Source organism: Ctenopharyngodon idella, chromosome 8 (genome assembly GCF_019924925.1).
Source record: "Ctenopharyngodon idella isolate HZGC_01 chromosome 8, HZGC01, whole genome shotgun sequence".
Taxonomy (NCBI): Eukaryota; Metazoa; Chordata; class Actinopteri; order Cypriniformes; family Xenocyprididae; genus Ctenopharyngodon; species Ctenopharyngodon idella.
In genome coordinates this window covers 7,531,054-7,551,105 of record NC_067227.1, presented here as the reverse complement: position 1 = coordinate 7,551,105, position 20,052 = coordinate 7,531,054, and the positions used below count along the sequence as shown (strand labels likewise).

Sequence of the window (20,052 nt, the reverse complement as noted above, 5' to 3'; positions counted from 1 at the left end):
TCAAATCAACCAAATTTTGGAAACATCCCCGGCTCAAATTTTTAATTTTGTTAATATTTTTTCTGTACAAAGACAAACATAAATAGTGATGAAAGCCAAAATATTAAATGTCACAGATGTATATTTACTGAGTAATCCACTATTTTGTAGAGGGGGGTTAAAAATGACCATTTTCACCTAAAATTTGGAGCCACATTACAGGGGTGTAAAAATGACTTTAGAAAGATGGAAGCATCATAATTTTATTTTTACACAAAGATTAGTAGCTCTATAAGGAAAATCTGTTGACTTTAGTAATCTTTGTTGCATTATATGCCAATGGTGACGGTTCAAAAATGGCAAAAAGCACTTCTTGTGTTTTTTGCCTCAAGTTTGCATGCCTGAAAGTTATCTTAATATCCTTTCAGATTCTGGTTCTTAACAAACTTTCCTTTTGGTATCTTTATTTTAAAGGCCTTCGATGGTTAAATCCCAGAGATATGGACATTTTATTGTGGCTTCATGAGTAAACTGGTAAATTGTACACATTTTTAATGGTCAAAAACCAAATGTGAGTCACTTTGCATACAGCTGATACCTTTTTTCTTTTAAAGAGGAATATTCTTTTTAAGAGGAATATAAAAGAGGAATAAACTAGAAATGTATCATGTTTTTCTATCAACACAATTGCATAGAACATACCTGATTTGAATGCCATAAAAATTATTTTTCCAAAGTTTGCATGCCTGTAACTCTAGAAGTATTCAAGATATCTTAATATCCTTCCAGATTCTCATTCTTGATAAACTTTCTTTTTGAAATCTTCATTTCCAAGGCCCTATATAATTCAGTCCCATAGATATGGGGAGCTCAAAGCAATCCCATGTTTAAATTGTTGAATTTTACCCATTTTCAGTGATCGAAAACCAAATGTGGTTCACTTTGCACACAGCTGATACTTATTGCATTTAGAGAGGAATGTCTGATGAATAAATAATGTTTAAACTAGAAATCTATCTTTTTTCCCTCAATTAAAAGAATTGCATAAAACATAACTCTCTGAGTACCAAAAATCTACTGAAAATGGTAAAGTTGAGGCACATTAACTTGCTCTCAAACATGTATTTATTAGAATCTATATTTGAATCAGTTTTCGGGATATTTGGAAGATAGGATTTTGTTTATTTTAACAGCTTCTGTAGCTACCAAGAATTCAAATACGCACGTACCGCACGTTACCGCATTGACATCCCTATATCTATGAGACTGAACCATATAGGGCCTTAAAAATTAAGATTCCCAAAAAAAGTTTCATAAGAACAATAATCTAAAATGACATTAAGCCCCCGTTTACACTAGTGCGTTTTCATTTTAAAACGCATAGGTTTTGCTACGGTTACGCCTGTCGTTTACACTATGCCGGCGTTTTCAAACCTTGAAAACGGAGACTTTTGAAAACTCTGCAGACCCCGTTTTAGTTATGAAAACGTCAGGGTTGCATCTCAGTATAAACAGAGACTTTTGAAAACGATGGCGTGGCTGCCCATGCTTGCTCTGCGTATCCTTGACGACCGTGTAAACAATAACATGGAGACTGAACTACAATCTTTGCTGGCTTTGTTGTAATTTTTAGCAGCCATTGTGCAGTTAAACTCTGCATTTTTTTTAATACTGCATCTACCTACATGCGCAAGAGGCAACTGTTTACAATTGTACGCGCATGCCCAGTGTGCATGAACGGTCATGTGACATGCGTTTTCGGCCGTGTACTGTTGACGGAGATCGTTTCTGAAAACGCCTTTTTAAAACAAAAATGCACTAGTGTAAACGGGGCCTAAGATATCTTTAACACTTCTTGAATTAAAGACATTTAAATTATGTTTTTGGCACTCAGAGAGATGTGTTGTATTCAATTGTTTTGATACAGGGAAACAAGATACATTTCTAGTTTCAGTGTTATTTGTTTTTTAGACATTCTTTAAACACAATATCTATCAGCTGTTTAAAGAGTTACCTACATTTGGTTCTTGACCATTGAAATGGGTAAAATTCAACAATTTGGACATGGAGTCACACTGGGGTCTATATGACTGAACTAGGGACTATTTAATTCATGTTAAGAGGTCATAGGAAACTATTTTTTTTTTATTGCAAATCATTTCGACAAACATTATGAATAGACTTCAAGGAAAAAAAAATACAATGCTACAAAAGTAGAATATGCCTCATTTAAAGGAGTTAATTGCCATATAGCCATCTAGTCTACACTTCATGTCTGGGTGAGAACTTTTGAACTTTCTGTGCACGAATCCTAACGGAGACAGAAGCAGCTCCTACAGGAGGTGGATGGTATTCTATACAGCGTGTCTATACATGCAGACCTATACCTCCCTTCTCTGGTCTCCACCACACACTTCCTCCTGAAAGCAGTGATAGCGTCAAACACTCCCCTCTTCCTCGGGCCACGGAAATACTTCTAATGGGGGCTTCTGAAAGTGTAAATTAAGAGGAGGTATAGTTGTATACGACAGCAAAACGCTCATGCATACGTGCACTCACAAGCAGAGACCTCCAGATGGGGGATTGTGGAGCATGTCTGTAATACAGCATTTAGTGGTGTCTGATATAGTCAAGAATCACTACTATTGCACATTCTTAAGGATAAGTATTACATTTCAGCACATAACTCGTTCCGCACCAGTTGAGCTACAGACATAAATTATACCTCAGGTGTAATATCACTTTCCTGAAACTATAATAAAGTGGGAAAAATCCTATAGACTTACACTGAAAGAGGGACATAGAGATTTGGGGTTGGACTTGGGGATAAATATTTAACCATTTACAACCTGTTTTTGTATTACAGTAATAACAATGTGATTTTTGGACCTAAAAAACAAGCTACATTATTCACATAAAATTATATTATCGTTAACTAAAAATATCTGAAATAACCTGAACTCAAAAGCTGAAATAAAAACTAAAATATAAATATTAGATGAAAAACTAATATTAACAACTAACTGGAAATAAAAAATAAAAGACTAAAAAAAAAAAAAAAAAAACTGAACTAAAACAAAGTGAGAAAAAAAAATTAAACCTAAATTAATATTATTAAAAAAAAAGTAAAGTAATTAAAAAAAAAACTAGGCTAATAAAACTTAAAATATATTTTAAAAATATTAATATTAATAAAAAGTATAATAATATAGCTATAAATAATACTAACATAACTGCGCAAAACAATTTTTCTTTTGATATAACGGTGAAACCCGACCCAGACACGGTCCTAGAAATTCACCTTGAAATATAGTGCACGTCATAAATATTAATTATAGAACTTTTATTATGGAGCTTTTTTTGTCTCATTATATGAAAAAGAGCTTTGTAAACATTCTTCAAAATTTATTCTTTGTGTTCCACGAAAGAAAGCATAAACAGCATAAAAATTTGGAATGAGTGAGTATGACATGTGGACTTAATCTTTATCTTGAGCAAAATAAGCAAGTTGACATTCAGTACAATTTATATCTTCCATTTTGAATATATATAAATTTCATTTATGTCTTTTAGTTTTTCGAGATTTAAATCATCATTTTTGAAGACTGCGCATGTGCGTACATGCTCTAGTATGTAAGAAAGAGACTAAGATTGAATCTGGAAATAAAGCAAAATAACTGAGAAAAAAGGGGAATTAATCTTCAGATGTCATGTCCACAATTTTAGCAAAAACACTGCATTAATTCGATCTCAAATGGATTAATTAAAAGAACTTATTGCTCCACTACCTTCGTGACATCATTTACAAATGCAGTTGAATGACAAATTTGCGAAAGTACAGTTTTCTGGAAACAGTCGTGACTAGATATTTGATTTCTTCAACGATGCATTGTACTAGTTACAATGAGTTACGTCGCTGCTACTACCCCAGAACAGTTTTCTATCATCAGTTGCAGAATTGCAGTGCTCTGGAGCTCCTAGAAGAAACAGCAACGGCACAGAGGACTAGAACCCAGGCCAAGCTTTCTGTCTGAACGGTCCAAAAAAGCTGCAGAGCCATCTGGCACAGGCTCACACACACTGGTAGAGTGGCAGCCACAAAAACACATGGGGGCCTCCACCCACTCACCAAACACACCCATATATACACGCAACAAACCAAATATCAACATTCACCAAACACTTCAAAATACACACTGATCTTGTGCCAACATTTCCACACACACACATAATCTCTCACAGAGAGCTAATTCCAAAAATCCCTTTTCACCAAACAAACATGTCAAATACACTTACTTGCACACACAAGCCAAGCACCATATTTGCTCATACACCTATGAAACCCTTAGACACACAAAAAGCAAACTCCCAAAACCTACATTCACCAAATAAACTTGCCAAACACTCTTACTAACGCACAGATCAGAAGCCAAATACCCACATTTACACACACCACAGAGAGGACTGTACAAACAGTCTTTCCAGGGATTTAATGACCTGATATGCTCAAAGTATTGAGCGTGTGCATGTGTAATGAACTTCACTCTTACTTGTTCTCATTACTGGCATCATATCGGGGCATGGGATCCATGTCATTACCGTTCACATCATAACTGGCCTCGTTATCCTACAAACAGATCAAAAGCAACAAAAAAAACACATGAGAAAATATTTAAACGAGGATTTGTCCACCCATTACGTTCATGTGCCAGTTAGGACACTTAAAACATGCTAAAATTGAACAACAAAGTGCATGATTTTTGGACTTTTACATGTGAATGGCCTTTATGGAGTAAAGGGGACATGACATTCCAGGACAGAGCTTATATAAACACAAAAACAACAGTCAATATACAAACAGACTCAGCTTGTGTGCTTTTGTTTTGTTCACTTGCTCAGATCCAAAACCTACTTTGCGTCCGAAATCACATACTGTATTGTAGGCACTAAATTTAGTTTGAAACTTACTTTGCGACCGCTAAACAGTATGTTCTACATAGTATAAATGAAATTCAGACGTACTACATCCGCCATGTTGTTACTGTCATGTGACCTACGGCATCACTTGCATCGCTCCACCGCCATTCACAAATCCACTCCCGTGGCCCCATGGGATAGTGAAGTGCCCACTGAATGCGCACTTCAGAATCTCAGCAGAAGTAGTAGGTCATCCGGGTACTTTTCACCTACTCTTTTTTGAATACTATTTTTTTAGACATAACTACTCTGTTGGCGTACGTCTTTTTGCATACTATATTGTAGGGAGGTACTCGATTTCGCCCCGTACTCAAGGCTATTAATGCAACCATAGGTGTGCTCAAAAATGCTACAAAAGGTTGACATCTCAGTAATATTGATACCTCGTTTTAGCTAAATTCTAAGGCAGCATCACATGTATCCCAGAATGTATTGCAATGAACTCAGTGGGGGCAAAATCGAAGAGATCAGATGAGCCGAGAGAAACGGTGTATATTTTTTTATTTATGTATAAATATACAAACATGCATGTATATATTTAATAAAAATATATATTTTTTTATATATAAAATATTTATATTATATATATATATATAAAATATATATTTTTTTATATATAAATATTATTTATATTATATATATATATATATATATATATATATATATATATATATATATATATATATATATATATATATATATATATAAATGCGTGTGTATTTATATATACATAAGAAATAATAGCATTATATAAACACAAACTTATTTTTGATGCGATTAATCATTTGACAGCACTAGTTTTTAGGCTTTAGGGTATTGTGACATTATGGACCACTTTCACATTTATGGGGTTTCTCAGAAGAGGAAGCCGTCATAGTTGGGTAAACTTCTATAGTGGTGAACAGAAACAATAAATCTAATTTTTGCAGTGATGCAGTCCCATTTGCTCCAATAGTAAAAGAAAAATTCCATGATAGCGTTTCTCTGACTGAATATTGAGAGATTGATTACGTTGGTCAGAAAAGAAAAAGATTCTTCTTTATTGTTACTCCCTCAGCCTTTGTATTAAAAACACTCAAGCAGCAGCGGTAACTAATTTTCTGAATTTTAAGGCCAAGGTAATAAAATACAAGTAAAGTGTACATTAGATTTTTTTTTTTTTTTTTTTTTTTTTTTTTAAATGAAAAACTTTGCTAGATTTACAATGTTAATAACTGCCATAACAGTCTATGCAAAGGGCCCATTAGAATCAGCTGCTGTCCAGAGCACTATTTATGTGGATATGTAGAGTGTTCCAAATTGTTTACTTAAGGTTCCATGACGGTTAGGATGCAGGACATTTTTGTTTAAATGCATTTTTGCATTCAAACACGCAAGACGCAGGGCAGTGGAAAGAAAAAAAACCTTAAGAAAAAATGGTCTAGAAGTTGAACTTCTTTTAACTTGAGCTACATGCTGCAAAAGATGAAAGATGCAAGCGCAACTGTCAAACGCATCCGTCAAGCAAATGTTTACATAGAAAAACAAGCAGCACAGTGGATTACAAAATAACTATTTTTATTTCCAAGATTATCACTCTAACTGGCTGAATAAAACACATAGAGGTCATGTGACAACAATTTGAAATGTTTTAATATGCACTATTTTCACTTTTAACTTACTATTAGGAAGAAATAGAAACCACTATACAGTAATGCAGAGTATGCAATATGCAAGAATTCCATTTTAAAGAACAGCCATACATACAAAGAGATACACTTACATAGTTCTGTATGAGATCTGGGTGGTTCCTCTCGATACCGTCATCCAGAATGGTAACCACCACATCCTTCCCCGTGTAGCCTCTCTTCCATGCGCCCACGATATTCATGTCAGACTGACAGTTATGGATGTTATCATTACAGTGCTGCAGAGACAGAGATAATGGAGGACATGAAAAATCTAATTAGGTAGAGGGTTACATATGCTTACACTAACGTTCGAAAGTTTGGGGTCAGGAATTTTTTTTTTTTTTTTTTTTTAAAGAAATTAATATTTTTATTCAGCAAGGATGCATTAAATTGATCAAAGGGGTAGTAAAGACATTTATAATGTTACAAAAGATTTCCATTTCAAATAAATGCTGTTTTTTTTTTTACTTTCTATTCATAAACATCCTGGAAAAAAAAAAAAAAAAAAAAAAGCAGCACAGTTGTTTTCAATATTGTAAACAATAAGAAATGTTTGTTGAGCACCAAATTAGCATATTAGAATGATTTCTGAAGGATCATGTGACAGTGAAGTAATGGCTGCTGAAAATTCAGCTTTGCCATCACAGGAATAAATGACATTTTAAAATACATTCAAATTATATAAATATAAAAAAAGTACATTTTTGATCAAATAATTGCAGCCTTCTTTAAAAAAAAAAAAAAAAAAAAAACATTAAAAACTCTAACTGACACCAAACTTTTGAACTTGAGTATAGAAAGTGTTTTTGGAGAATCGCCATGAATAAATTTAGTGCTTACATTTGCAAATGTAAATTAAATTTAAGGCTTCTGAAAATTACTATAGATTAAAAAAAGTACAGGGTGGATTCAAACCCACGTCTCCCACGATTTCTATAGCTCAATGGTGTCTGAAGCAGTAAAAGAGTAAAATCCTGGCTATTTTTGGAAAAGATCCCAAGCACGTGGTAAAAAGCAAACGTTATTTTTAAAACCTATCTCTGTAAATTACTGCATCTTTTCCTTGTGTATCTCAGACACTGTTATTACATGCGTCACATGGAACTAAATGTACAGTTTCATTGGGCCTAGAGTTGGAATTAGACCCCATCCTGGAAAGTCAAGTTTATTTGCTCCCAAAGTACAACTCACAGGTCAACAAGTGAAACCCGAGCCAAATGGATGCATTCAGGTCAAAGTATTAATGTTATCTGAGCCATATTAACCATTGACAGAGCTGTAACAAATCCATTAGAGAACAAACGCTTAGTTCACTCTCGCCGTTTCGGTCTAAGCTATAAATACGGTCGTAGACAGCAAGTGATGACAACCGATGCTATGTGTGCTACGCCTCAAGGTTTCGGTAGCAGCCAAAGTGCAACCTTTTGCACATTCTGGTAAATCTGAATGCCTGTTTACCATGCGAAAAGCAAGGATGTCTTCACATTCCTTACGTGCTGATGTACCAAACCACTGACTCTCGTGAGCTGAGGAACATGACAGCTATGAAAACAAGAGCCTGTTTGTACAATTACCTCACTGAAAATGTCTCCGCTAGACGTTATGTTAGAGCTTACACTTAAAAGTTCGAGGTATCTCTCTGGGTGGCTTTCACTTGTAGAAACTCGGCTAATCTGGTGTGACAGGCATCGTTTCCTTTGAGCGTTCAAACTGACAAATTAGTTTTAGTTAAAAACACCAAAGTTTTACTACCTGCCATTACGATTTAGTGAAACGAGGTCTTAAAAAGCAGAAGATTGGCTTGGTTTGGCACTTAACTAAACACAACACGCGAACAACATTGTATTTAATGAAAGCATTCGCAACACATTTCAATTCTGTAATGGGCAGTATAGCTGAATTCAACAGAATATTAAGCAGCAAATAACATATCTGTCAGGATTTGAAGTTAATCTATGATTTTACTGGATAATAATGTCATAATATAATAGTTTTTACCCCAAAGTTTCTTCCTCATCAGAGAGTTTTACCTTGCTAACATTAGAAGGAATAATATATATTGTGAAAAAAGCTTCACAAATAAATTGCACAGAATAATTTCCCCTGTCCCTGTGCCTTTTCTTACATCAGCAGAAAAGAAAAGCGATTTCTAAGGCAAAGAATGTAAATACATTTTCATGAATACATGATTTTTTTTCCCTTTCAGAATAAGATGTGCTTTATTGAATCATTCACTGTAAGACCTTGGTTAAGGACTCAAGATTTGAACTATAATGCCACAATTTTTTTGTAGTAGACTGGGAAATGATATAAACCATGACAATGATCAAGACTTCACCAGTGATTTCTCAAGAATTCACAAGAACGATTTACAACATGTTGAGAATACTCACTATATACCACATACTGCTCCATTTAGCATCATTGAAGTAAATGGAGTTGGACTGGACCATACTGGATTGTACAGGACCAGGATATGAGGGTTTATAATCTCGCTTTATTCTCCTCTTCACGACCTGCTGTTGCACCCATTCCACCTGAAAAAGAATGAGAAGAAATCCTTTAGGAACGAACAAACACAAACATCTTTTCATAACATTCATTCTCTGTAAACAGTCTTCTGATTAAAACAAAGATGGTTACTGGAAAACCGTAATAAGAAACATCCTATCCAGTTTTTAAGTATTAAAATCAACATAAAATAAAGGCACACACACTACCATGATGTATACACATTGCACATTTTTAAAAATATTTCACTACAGCAATATAAAAATGAAAAAAATAAGCTTCTTGGCATTAAAGTAATGAGAATGAGGAAATATGAAGGAAGAAAAAAAAAAATAAAAATTCTTAATATAAAGTACTAACATTCTTCATGTATAAAATCATGTCTTAATTTTTCCTTTCAATATTGGGGTGAAATATGACCATCTTTTGAAATATATCCATTCTTTTGTTTTTTTTGAAAGGATAATTCACCAAAAACTTTTATTCACCACTTTTATTCATTTTCTTTTATGTCTTTCCAAACCTTGTACGATTTTCTTATTGCACTATATACAGTTTTGGTTTGTCTGTATATTTGTGGCCAAGACACTAATGGTTTTTGAAAACAATGATGTCAAACTTGAAGAGACATGTCTTGACAACATATTTCAATGAATACACAAATGTGAATGAGATTTGAGAGTTACGGAGGAAATTTTTTTGCAATTTTTGGAGCCCTTTTTGGTCACCATTCACTTTCACTGTATGGAAAAGAGCAGCATGAACAAACTGCTAAGTATCTCCTTTTGTGTTCCACAAAAGAAAGACAGTCAAATGTGTTCTGAACAACACGGCGAGTAAAATATTACAGAACTTTAATTTTTGGATAAAACAACACAAAACAATGTGTTAACTCAACCCTCCTTTTCAGGATTATTGACGAATACACAAAACGTTGTTTATGAGCGGAACCATTTACTCGCTTTGCATTGTTGTGCAACAGTTGTTTTGGATACACTGTGAGTTCTATTCATTGATGAGCAAGATCAGGAGTCCATATAGACCATAGAACACACAGGTGTGGGGTTGTCATAGTGACAGCCTGACCTTTGGCTCCATGGAGATGAAGCTGTGTGTGCCTCTGCTGAAAAGCGTCGACCTTTTTATCGTCCGGCTGTGGAAGAAATGGTAGTAGTCCTTCAGATCACCAATCTACAGGAACAACACACAAAACTGTAATTTACTGCATTGCGAACAAAGATATATCACATAATAACTACATTATACCACCACATCACAAAATATCAGGCTGCGAAATGAGAATCCAAACACAGTGCCATACTAAGTAACTAAAAAAAGCAAATCGGGGCAGGTACATCTAATATGTAACAATATCGGTATGAATAAAAAAGCAAAAGCTACAGCAATATTCACCAGAGACATGTTGAAACTGGCTCATATCATTAATTATTTAGAATGTCTTTGACTGAAGATTGGTTACTCAAGAGGCTGTATCACTTTCCACTAAACCGATTCATTTGACAAGTGCAAAAACACTAGGCAGCCATGACACATTCTCCACAGACTACTGTACTCCATAGGGATACATAAGTCTGCCATAAAAAAACAATGACTCTTGAAGCCAACGATAAGCCTTGCCAGATTACAGTCAGTCAAATGGGCTTATAAAGCAACTGCTTCAAAATTAAATTGATGTAGGGGAAACTTCTGGGTTTATAAATAGCATCTTATACTTTCTTTTAGTTCACAAACACATAATCTACAACTGGCTCCAAATGCAATCTCACATTCCAGGATCCTATAGCAGACTCCCACAGGAGGACAGGATGAGTCTGATGAAAGTTCAGGAGTGTTTAAACTTTCATAAATTGTTACTTTGTTTGTGACAACCTCACAGTTGAGGAAGGAACTCTTAGCTGGCACAATAAGCACAGATGAACGATAAGATAGCACATTGTGAAATCAGAGATTGAACACAGTTGCGGCGAAATCTCTAACCACATGGCAGATCTGACATATGGGCTTGTTGCAGTAAAGAGCAAAGTTTAAGACCATAAACTTACATTAACCTATTATTTATTTAAATGCACCAGCATTTTTTTTTTACCATCAAAGTACTAACTGGATAACGAAACATATTATTAAACTAAATTATTATGAAGACTCTTTCTTGCTCCGGGGAAGAAGATGAAACTGAATTGAGGCCAAGGCATTTTATGCCACATAATGCAGTTCTTGACTTCTAAAAAACTTGACTTGACAAATTAAAAACCAGACTTGGCTGTAAAAGGCTGCATTATGTATATATTTGACAATCACATATTCAATTGTCTTAAAACATACAGTATGAAACATGAACTTTTTAGCCTTTGTAACATGTTACAGTGAATGTTACATGTCATGAATCATGCTGAGGCTGCATGTCATGCGTGACTTGAGTTCGTAACTTATCGTTTTCAAATACAGAAGTACACCTTTGCTAGCATTCATAACTAACAGAAAATAGTAGACTGATACAAGGTAGTAGATCCAAGCAGTTAAGTTTCAAAAACACCTGTTGTTGTTGGGAGTCAGAAGAGACCTATTTGTTCACTGGATCACTGGAAAAAACGAGTCTTCAGGCACATTCATGAAGATTAAAATCTTCAAAACATAAATTCAGCATTCTCAACTATCACAACACAACATGTAAAACTTTGTGAAACTTGCGTAAAGCTTCCAGCCTTGACGTTTGAACTTCAATCAAAGTGATAACACACTTGAACTCATGGGAAAGAGCACTGGACCGCAAATACTATGAAATAACACGTGAGATTCTTCTAAACATCTTTGTGCAGGACACACTTACCTGGCCCAGGTTTCTATACCCATATTTATTGGCGATATGCTCTGCTTGCTCAGGTCCGCCGGCTATCCGAACAGCCCAGTGGTTGGTGTAAATCCGAGCTTTGCACGGAGAAGACGAGAAAAAAACCAAGCACAGCGAAACCAGGACGCACGGGAGGCTGTTCAAAACCATCTTTCGCCCTCTCTCTCTCTCCTCGACTCTCCCCAGCACCCCCGGTTTAGGAAAACAACCAAACTTCGTCTCGCCGTTCAGTGGGGATTCTCATAGAAGTGTCGCTTGAGCTCCACATATACTCAACAGAGGGTGAGCGCAGGATTTAAACTGGATACGAGCCTCCGAACGCTTCAGCCTGCAGCGCATCGGCCGCACACACTCCGACGCCACAGAGAGAGAGACGCAAGAGTCTGTTTGCACAGCTTTGGCTTGATTTGTTCTCTCAAGACAGTGCCGTTACTTCTGCCTTTATTTTGTAAAGTGGAGATATGGCTCTAGCGCCTCCCTCAAATAACTACAGAGAGAGTCGGGAGAGTACGGACAACGAGCCGTGTGGGGTTACCGGGGATCCGCAGGGTCTTAAAGACACACCGCGTTCCATCAACACAGATCCGGCTGCGTTGTGACATTTATCACAAAGATAAGATTCCCAGATACCTCTGTGAAGATAGTGACAAATTATACAGTTTTAGTTTGTCTGTATATTTGTGGCCAGTAATGTAGTTTTATAACAAGTATTAAATTTGTTCCAGTCTTCAAATTTGATTAGCTATAGGGGTGCTTAAATTTAATATAACGGCACTGGGTTGTTTCCCAATGTTTGGTTACTTGGCGATTTCTCTCGCCAGTGTGCAGAAAACCCAGAGTAGAGTAGGAAAACACAGAATGATGCTTTTCCCCACTCCATTTTAAGGCCCATTCACACCAAGGACGATAATAACTATAAAGTTTTGACAATCACTTTAAAGAGCTCAAGCATTTAAAATGGCAAAAGGCATAACTGCAGTGCATGCTTAAAATAAACAGAATGTTATCATCTGTTGGTGTGGATGCTAATATAGTTATCGTTGTAGTTATAATTCTTAGTACTAAAGACGATAACTAGCCTAACTATAAAGTTTTAACAATCTGTGTGAAAAGGAAGTCGATATAGTTGGAATCACATTCAGGATGACTTTTTTCCAACAGATGAATGATAAAAAACATTGACAGCCAATCAGACTCCATCCTGCTTTAATAAGTTTGAGCATTTAAAATGGCAAAAGACATACCCGCAGTGCGTGCTTAAAATAAACAGAATGTTCATCATCCATTGATATGAATGATAATATAGTAATCGTTATAGTTATTATTTGTGATACCAGAGATGATAACCAATTTATAAAGTGTAAGAATAGGGAAGTCCACAACACGACAATAATGATAACTACACAATGGAACGATATTGTTGGAGTCACTTTTAGGACATTTTTTTTCCAGCTGATGAACAATAAAATCATTGACAGCCAATCAGAATTCACCCGACTTTAACAAACTTGTGCATTTACAGCTGCAGACACATAGATGAAGTATGATTAAAATAAACAGAACATTGTCAGTCGGCGTTCTTGGTGTGAATGGGCCTGTTCCAGTTCGTGCATTGCTAAGTGACATGCAACGCTTGATGCTTTGGCTTATTTTGGGACTATTTTCCTTTGCGGAGAGACAATAGGCCTATACAAACTGGCCAAGATTTTGGTCTGAAATATTAAATATTGCCAATTAACTTTTTTTATTTTATTTTATTTTGAGCAACATCACATTCACAGAATTTCAGCATGACTGCTTACAGCTGAATCACATCCCAGTCACATTGTGAGTATGATATTGTTTTTCTGTACATTTGTATACCAACTAAACATTGTTTGCCTTGTTGTTTACTTCGAGTCCATAACATTCTGTCCATAAACTTGTGACTTACAGATCTAAGGTGGTGGGCTGCTTATAATTATTCCTCTCACAGTCGCATCCGCTCGTCACCAGACATACTTTTGATGGCATCATTATGTGGCGAGCGTTACGCGTCGCTCTCATTCACGTCATGATTGATTGATCTTTGTTTTGGTTATCCCTCCGCGCTCTGTTCCGTTTGCAGTACAAGTGCGAATCAGCATAATTGCACTAATTACGGCCAATTTCTCCGTGAATGGAGCCGCTGTCAAATCCGACAACAGACGAGGGACAAGAATATCTCACGGTCCTTATAAACGAGATGAAAGGGGAACGAAAACACCCCGTGAACACGCCATTGAGCGCGAGAGCAGGATTGCAATTTAAAGCACCGAGGGAGGAGGAGAAAAGGGGGAACATGCGGAGATTTTAGAGAGGAATCAAGTACCCAGCTCACGGAGGTAGCGGGCAACCCCATTCAGCGCGTCGCTTCTCTACCGGGGGGCGCAAATTCCGCTTGACAGCCATTACCCTGCGAGCCCGAGTCGCCCCCCTTCAAGTGTCTTTCTCTGAGAACAGTTACCAGCGTGCATTCCTTCTGCTGCAATTAAGCCTTTATTTATCACCTCTTCAGAGCTGAGTAAACAAACGTAATGTGCGGAAATCACTGGATAATTATGATCCCAGGGTGCGAATTATTGGGGTTTGGGGGGTCTGACCCCCCTAATTAAGGCTCGAACCCTTGAAGTGTGTAATTTTTTTTATTTTTTTATTTAGGCCTGTTTATTTTTTTTTTACAAATAAGTATTCATAGTTTCAGTACACACAAAGTTAGATTACAAGTAAAGGCTGGAATACACTGTAAAAATTATTTTCATGATTTGCTATCACAACATTTTTTCTTTTGTCAAATCAACTTAGCTTAACTTGGTTCAGATAACATAATATTTTGAGTTTCTGTTGATTAAATCAATCGCCTTCATTGTATTAACTCAAATTTTTACTTTCAATGAACTCATAATTTTAAGGCAACCAGGTAACTTACTTTTTTAAGTTAAAAAAGCATAGGCTACGACTTTTGCCCTGATATATAATCTGGTCGAGTCAACGTTAGTTGCCGAAAGTCAGAGACAGTCACTTTGGCCAGTTGGAGTTAACAGATTTCACAGAAAATCAGGTAGGCTAGTGTATGATGATGGGCACTCCAATCCTTTTTTTTTTTTTTTTAGCTTATTTAGCTCAGTTTTTCTCTGCAACCATGTAAATTCAGGCAAGTAAACGATGTGTTTTAAAATCCGATTTTAAAAGTTGTGCGCTATACTCGCAAACTGAAGTCGCGTTCGCATGACAACGATTCACTGTTTTCTGTTTAGAGTAGGCTACATCCACAAAAAATACTGTCATTATTTATCACTGTATTATAGATTGACATATTACAAATATATTGCAAAACCCTTTTGTTTTTATTTAAGATGCTTTTAAACCAATAGTCCACCCTCTTAAGATGTTTGAATGGATGTCATCATTTACTCACCCTTTTGTCCCTCCAAATTAGTATCTATCTATCTATCTATCTATCTATCTATCTATCTAATGTCCATGTTTTGGACCCCATTGACTTTAATTATAAGGGACAAAACCGTTTAAATGTTGTTCAAAATATATTCTGCAGAAGAAAGAAAGTCATACAGTTTTGAACAACAAGAAGGTGAGTAAACAAGGACAGAATTTTAATTTTGGGTCAATACCCTTTAATGATGAGTGAGATAAACCTAAACCGTAATTTACTGACAAAAATGATTGTTTAATTATATAAGCCCCCTTTAATGTCATTGAATAAGTTTTACACTGCCGGTGTAACTCCTCAGACCACCTGACAAGGAGTTCTGTGGCTAATGCATAAAACCCATTTATTCATTTGTGCACTTGCTCACCAAATGCAATAAGAGAAGTGGGTCAGCAGCATGTAAAATGAGTTGCCTGGTTGATGCAGTCAAGACTATATTACTTGATAGCTTCTCTAAATTGAATTTATGCAGAGAGGATTTTATGTGCTAAATGCTGATGAGACAGTAGTCAAACATCACACAGGCTGGGCCCATTGACCTGCATATGTGAAAGGGACAGGCAGCCAGAAAACACACAGCAGCAACACAAAAAGGGCTCTGTGGCCCTGATGGCAATGTGGGAGCCCCTCACTGGTCTCACTGGCAGGAGATCATTGTTATTCTCAGCAAATCAGAGCATGGATGACACACAACTTCATTCTTAGAAACATTTTCCCTCTATATGCACACACACACAGAGACTACATTATTCTGAGCAAGCCAGCTATTCAGCTGACAGACACTTTTATGCTATAGCAAAGTAAATGAATGCAAACACTGCATCAATTAATGCAAAGCCTCACTGCATCAGAGTAATTAACACTGCAGGCCAGCCCTGTATATGTTGAAGTGGATGAAAATACACAATAGTGAGTGCCATGAAGACTGCATTATCATCTGAAGGTCACAGGAGCAGTGTGATACGATGAAGACGACAATTCATTGATGTGTGACATAACACATAATGCAAAATTTAAAAGGATTATAATTCTGTCTTCACACACAAATATTTTGAAAAATGTCTCTTTTTTTTGTCTATAAAAAGAAAGTCAATGTTGTTTGGATCCCAATGACTTTCAACATATCTTTTCACAGAAGAAAGATTAAATATATTTAAAAAAAAAAAAATGTTGTTTGTTTATTTATTCCTCCTTTATTTTTATAATATATATATGGCCTTGAAAAAACAATGACCTAATTTCAATAATAATGCAAAAAGAAATGGAGGATGTTATAGAATAGTTCCAATCTTGGTTTCTCATTGGTCAATACTTTCCAGTCACAATATATTCCACAATAAAGTAACAGCTATGACATCACTGTGAATCATTATTTTTATTCCTTAGCAACGTTCTGTTACGGTAGGGACTGTTGAAAGGATGCCAAATAAAAATTTGCTTAAAAATTATATTTAAATGAACATTTGTGTCCCTAATATTTTTTTTTAAAGCAATATGGCTGCTGCACATTGTGCCTAACAGCCTTAGCCATTTCTATACTCTCAATATAGCACAACCCATAGCAATAGCATATTGCTTAATTATATCCTTACAGAAGTTTAAAAAAAAAAATATATAGTTTACATAGGCTACTTGTATTATAGTATCATGTTAGTTGAATTGTTTCATAGTGCACCAATGATACAACTGAACCATACTGTGTTACTTTCCCCCACTCTGACAGTAACATTTAAGCACACTTAATAACACTGATGCTGGCGCCCTCTAGTGTTCATAACCACACGCGAAACGCTAAGGGACAAAACAACTGATAAATAAATAAATAATACCCAGATTGTGTCAAATACAGGATTAAAACAGTCATTTAAATATAATAAATTGTTATGTGTGGTTGTCAGTAGACATTGCAGAAAAAAACAATCCAGCGCTTAAAGGATTCATGAGAAAACTGAAATTTTGATCTGTACACCAGTGGTTGTATTTGATTTTTAACGCTTAATAATTATTTTTATTGAAAAACATACCAAATTAGAATCTTGAATCTTAGGATCACAATTTTTATTTGGAAATCTAGCCAATATAGTGGTCTATGAATATTGTGTTGGACAATGGAGGGACGTCCAGTCAAAAAGGTTCACTGAATGATTTGGTCTTCATGTCATTGCAAATGGTCTCCAGGGCAGAAGCAATACAGCATCACAGTGTTGTTTGTCATATGAGAGCGATTGAAAACGCGCCACAACAGCACTTCAAACTCCTTGAACAGAACCGGCTTAGACAAGATAAAGCACCTAAGCTAATTCAAGTCTGTAGCCTTTGCCCTGTAAATCTATTAAGGAGATGTTGGTGAGATGTACTAATTCACTTTAACCTTCATGGGTATTTTATGGCTTCACAAAACGGTTACCATATGCATATGCATGTGTAAAATTACAATGAATAGTTCTACATTAGACACTTGCCTAAATACACAAATATAAATATATATATATTTATATACAGTGCACAGCATAAATCAGTACACCCCCTCTGAAACTTCTGAAAGTCAGCAATTACTCAATTACTTAGAAGACATGTTAGGGTTCTTTAGAGATATAATGTTCCAGCAAGTCTGCTTAATCAATTACCAAAGAAGCATGTCAAAATTACTCAGGAAAATAAGATTTTATCAAGGTGATAAAATGTGTAGCAAAAATGAATACACCCTCCTAAAAGTTACTAAATAAAACAAAATAATTTTCTCAGAGCCAGCAAAAGCTATGAAAAGAATGACTGTTTATCTCACAGAGTAAGATGCAGCCTGCAGAAATGATATGCGTGGTTGTTGTTCTCACTGGAACTACCTACTGTAACCAAAGCACAATAAAGTCAGTTAGCCATTTCCAAAGCCCGTATTTACAAAATGTATGTACAGGTGCTGGTCATATAATTAGAATATCGTGAAAAAGTTCATTTTTTTATTGTAAATTATTTAAAAAAATGAAACTTTCATATATTCTAGATTCCCTACATGTAAAGTAAAACATTTCAAAAGTTTTTTTTTGTAAATTTGTTGATTAGAGCGTACAGCTAATGAAAGTCCAAAATCCAGTATCTCAAAATATTAGAATATTTACATTTGAGTTTCATTAAATGACCATCCCTACAGTATAAAATCCGGGTATCTTTTGTTTTTTGAAACCACACTAATGGGGAAGACTGCTGACTTGGCAATGGTCCAGGAGACAATCATTGACACCCTCCACAAAGAGAGTAAGTCACAGAAGGTCATTACTGAATGGGGTGGCTGTTTACAGAGTGATGTATCAAAGCATATTAAATGCAAAGTTGACTGGAAGGAAGAAATTGGGTAGGCAAAGGTGCACAAGCAACAGGGATGACCGCAAGCTTGAGAATACTGTCAAGTAAAGCCGATTCAAACACTTGGGAGAGCTTCACAATGAGTAGAATGAAGCCGGAGTCAGCACATCAAGAGTCACCACACTCAGACATCTTCAGGAAAAGGACTACCAAGCCACTTCTGAACCAGAGACAACGTCAGAAGCATCTTACCTGGGCTAAGGAGAAAAAGAACTGGACAGTGAACAGTGGTCGAAAGTCCTCTTTTCAGATAAAAGTAAATTTTGCATTTCATGTTGAAATCATGGTCCCAGAGTCTGAAGGAAGACTGGAGAGGCACAGAATCCAAGCTGCTTGAAGTCTAGTGTGAAGTTTCTGAAGTCAATAATGATTTGGGGGGGGCGTGACGTTTGCTGGTGTTGGTCCATTGTGTTTTATCAAGTGCAAAGTCAATGCAGCCATCTTCCAGGAGATTTTGAAGCACTTTATGCTTCCATCTGCTGACAAGCTTTATGGAGATGCTGATTTCCTTTTCCAGCAGGACTTTAGCACCTGCCCACAGTGCAAAAACCACTTCCAAGTGGTTTGCTGATCATGATATTACTGTGCTTTATTGGCCAGCCAATATGCCTGACCTGAATCTATGGGATATTTTCAAGAGAAAGATGAGAAACAGTCGATCCAACAATATACAGATGATCTGAAGGCTCAATAGTGCCTCAGCAGTGCCACAGGCTGATCACTTCCATGCCACACTTCACTGATGCAGTAATTTGTGCTAGGAGCAAGTCATTTGCTGTAATATGTCCTGCCGATCAAGTATTGAGTGCACAAAAGAACATACTTTAAAGAACTTGAACTTTTCTGTTTTGCAAATCCATTTTTTGATTGATCTTAGGAAATATTCTAATATTTTGAAATACTGGATTTTGGACTTTCATGAGCTGTACGCTCTAATCATCAAAATTTAAAAAAAAAACTTTTGAAATGTTTTACTTTACATGTAGGGAATCTAGAATATATGAAAGTTTCATTTTTAAAAATAATTTATAATAAAAAAATGAACTTTTTGATGATATTCTAATTATATGACCAGCACCTGTATATTTAGAAAATGCTAAGAAACCAGTTTAATGTTCAATATTATTAGTAATTACATGAATATAATTAAGAAAGTTAAGAAATATTAATTTAATCTTCAGAATTTAGTTAGTGTTAATATTGAGTAATGTGTTTGT

At 35.7% G+C, this 20,052-nt stretch overlaps 1 protein-coding gene across 5 annotated transcripts in view; it reads right to left on the bottom strand.

The window, feature by feature from the left end:
* The window catches only part of pcsk5b (proprotein convertase subtilisin/kexin type 5b), a 56,407-nt gene extending 43,862 nt beyond the window's left edge, over positions 1 to 12,545 (bottom strand). For 2 of the 5 annotated variants that reach the window (XM_051902099.1, XM_051902100.1), the window contains exons 1-5: positions 11,986 to 12,542; positions 10,224 to 10,328; positions 9,020 to 9,163; positions 6,719 to 6,862; positions 4,530 to 4,606 (exon numbers count right to left, since the gene is read on the bottom strand). In XM_051902099.1, coding sequence (XP_051758059.1) covers positions 4,530 to 4,606; positions 6,719 to 6,862; positions 9,020 to 9,163; positions 10,224 to 10,328; positions 11,986 to 12,156 — 641 coding nt within the window. In that variant the 5' untranslated portion in view covers positions 12,157 to 12,542. Of the gene's footprint in view, positions 1 to 4,529; positions 4,607 to 6,718; positions 6,863 to 9,019; positions 9,164 to 10,223; positions 10,329 to 11,985 lie in introns of all 5 variants that reach the window. The other 3 variants (XM_051902104.1, XM_051902103.1, XM_051902102.1) reach the window with 3 other exon arrangements.
* Positions 12,546 to 20,052: the final 7,507 nt, after the last annotated feature.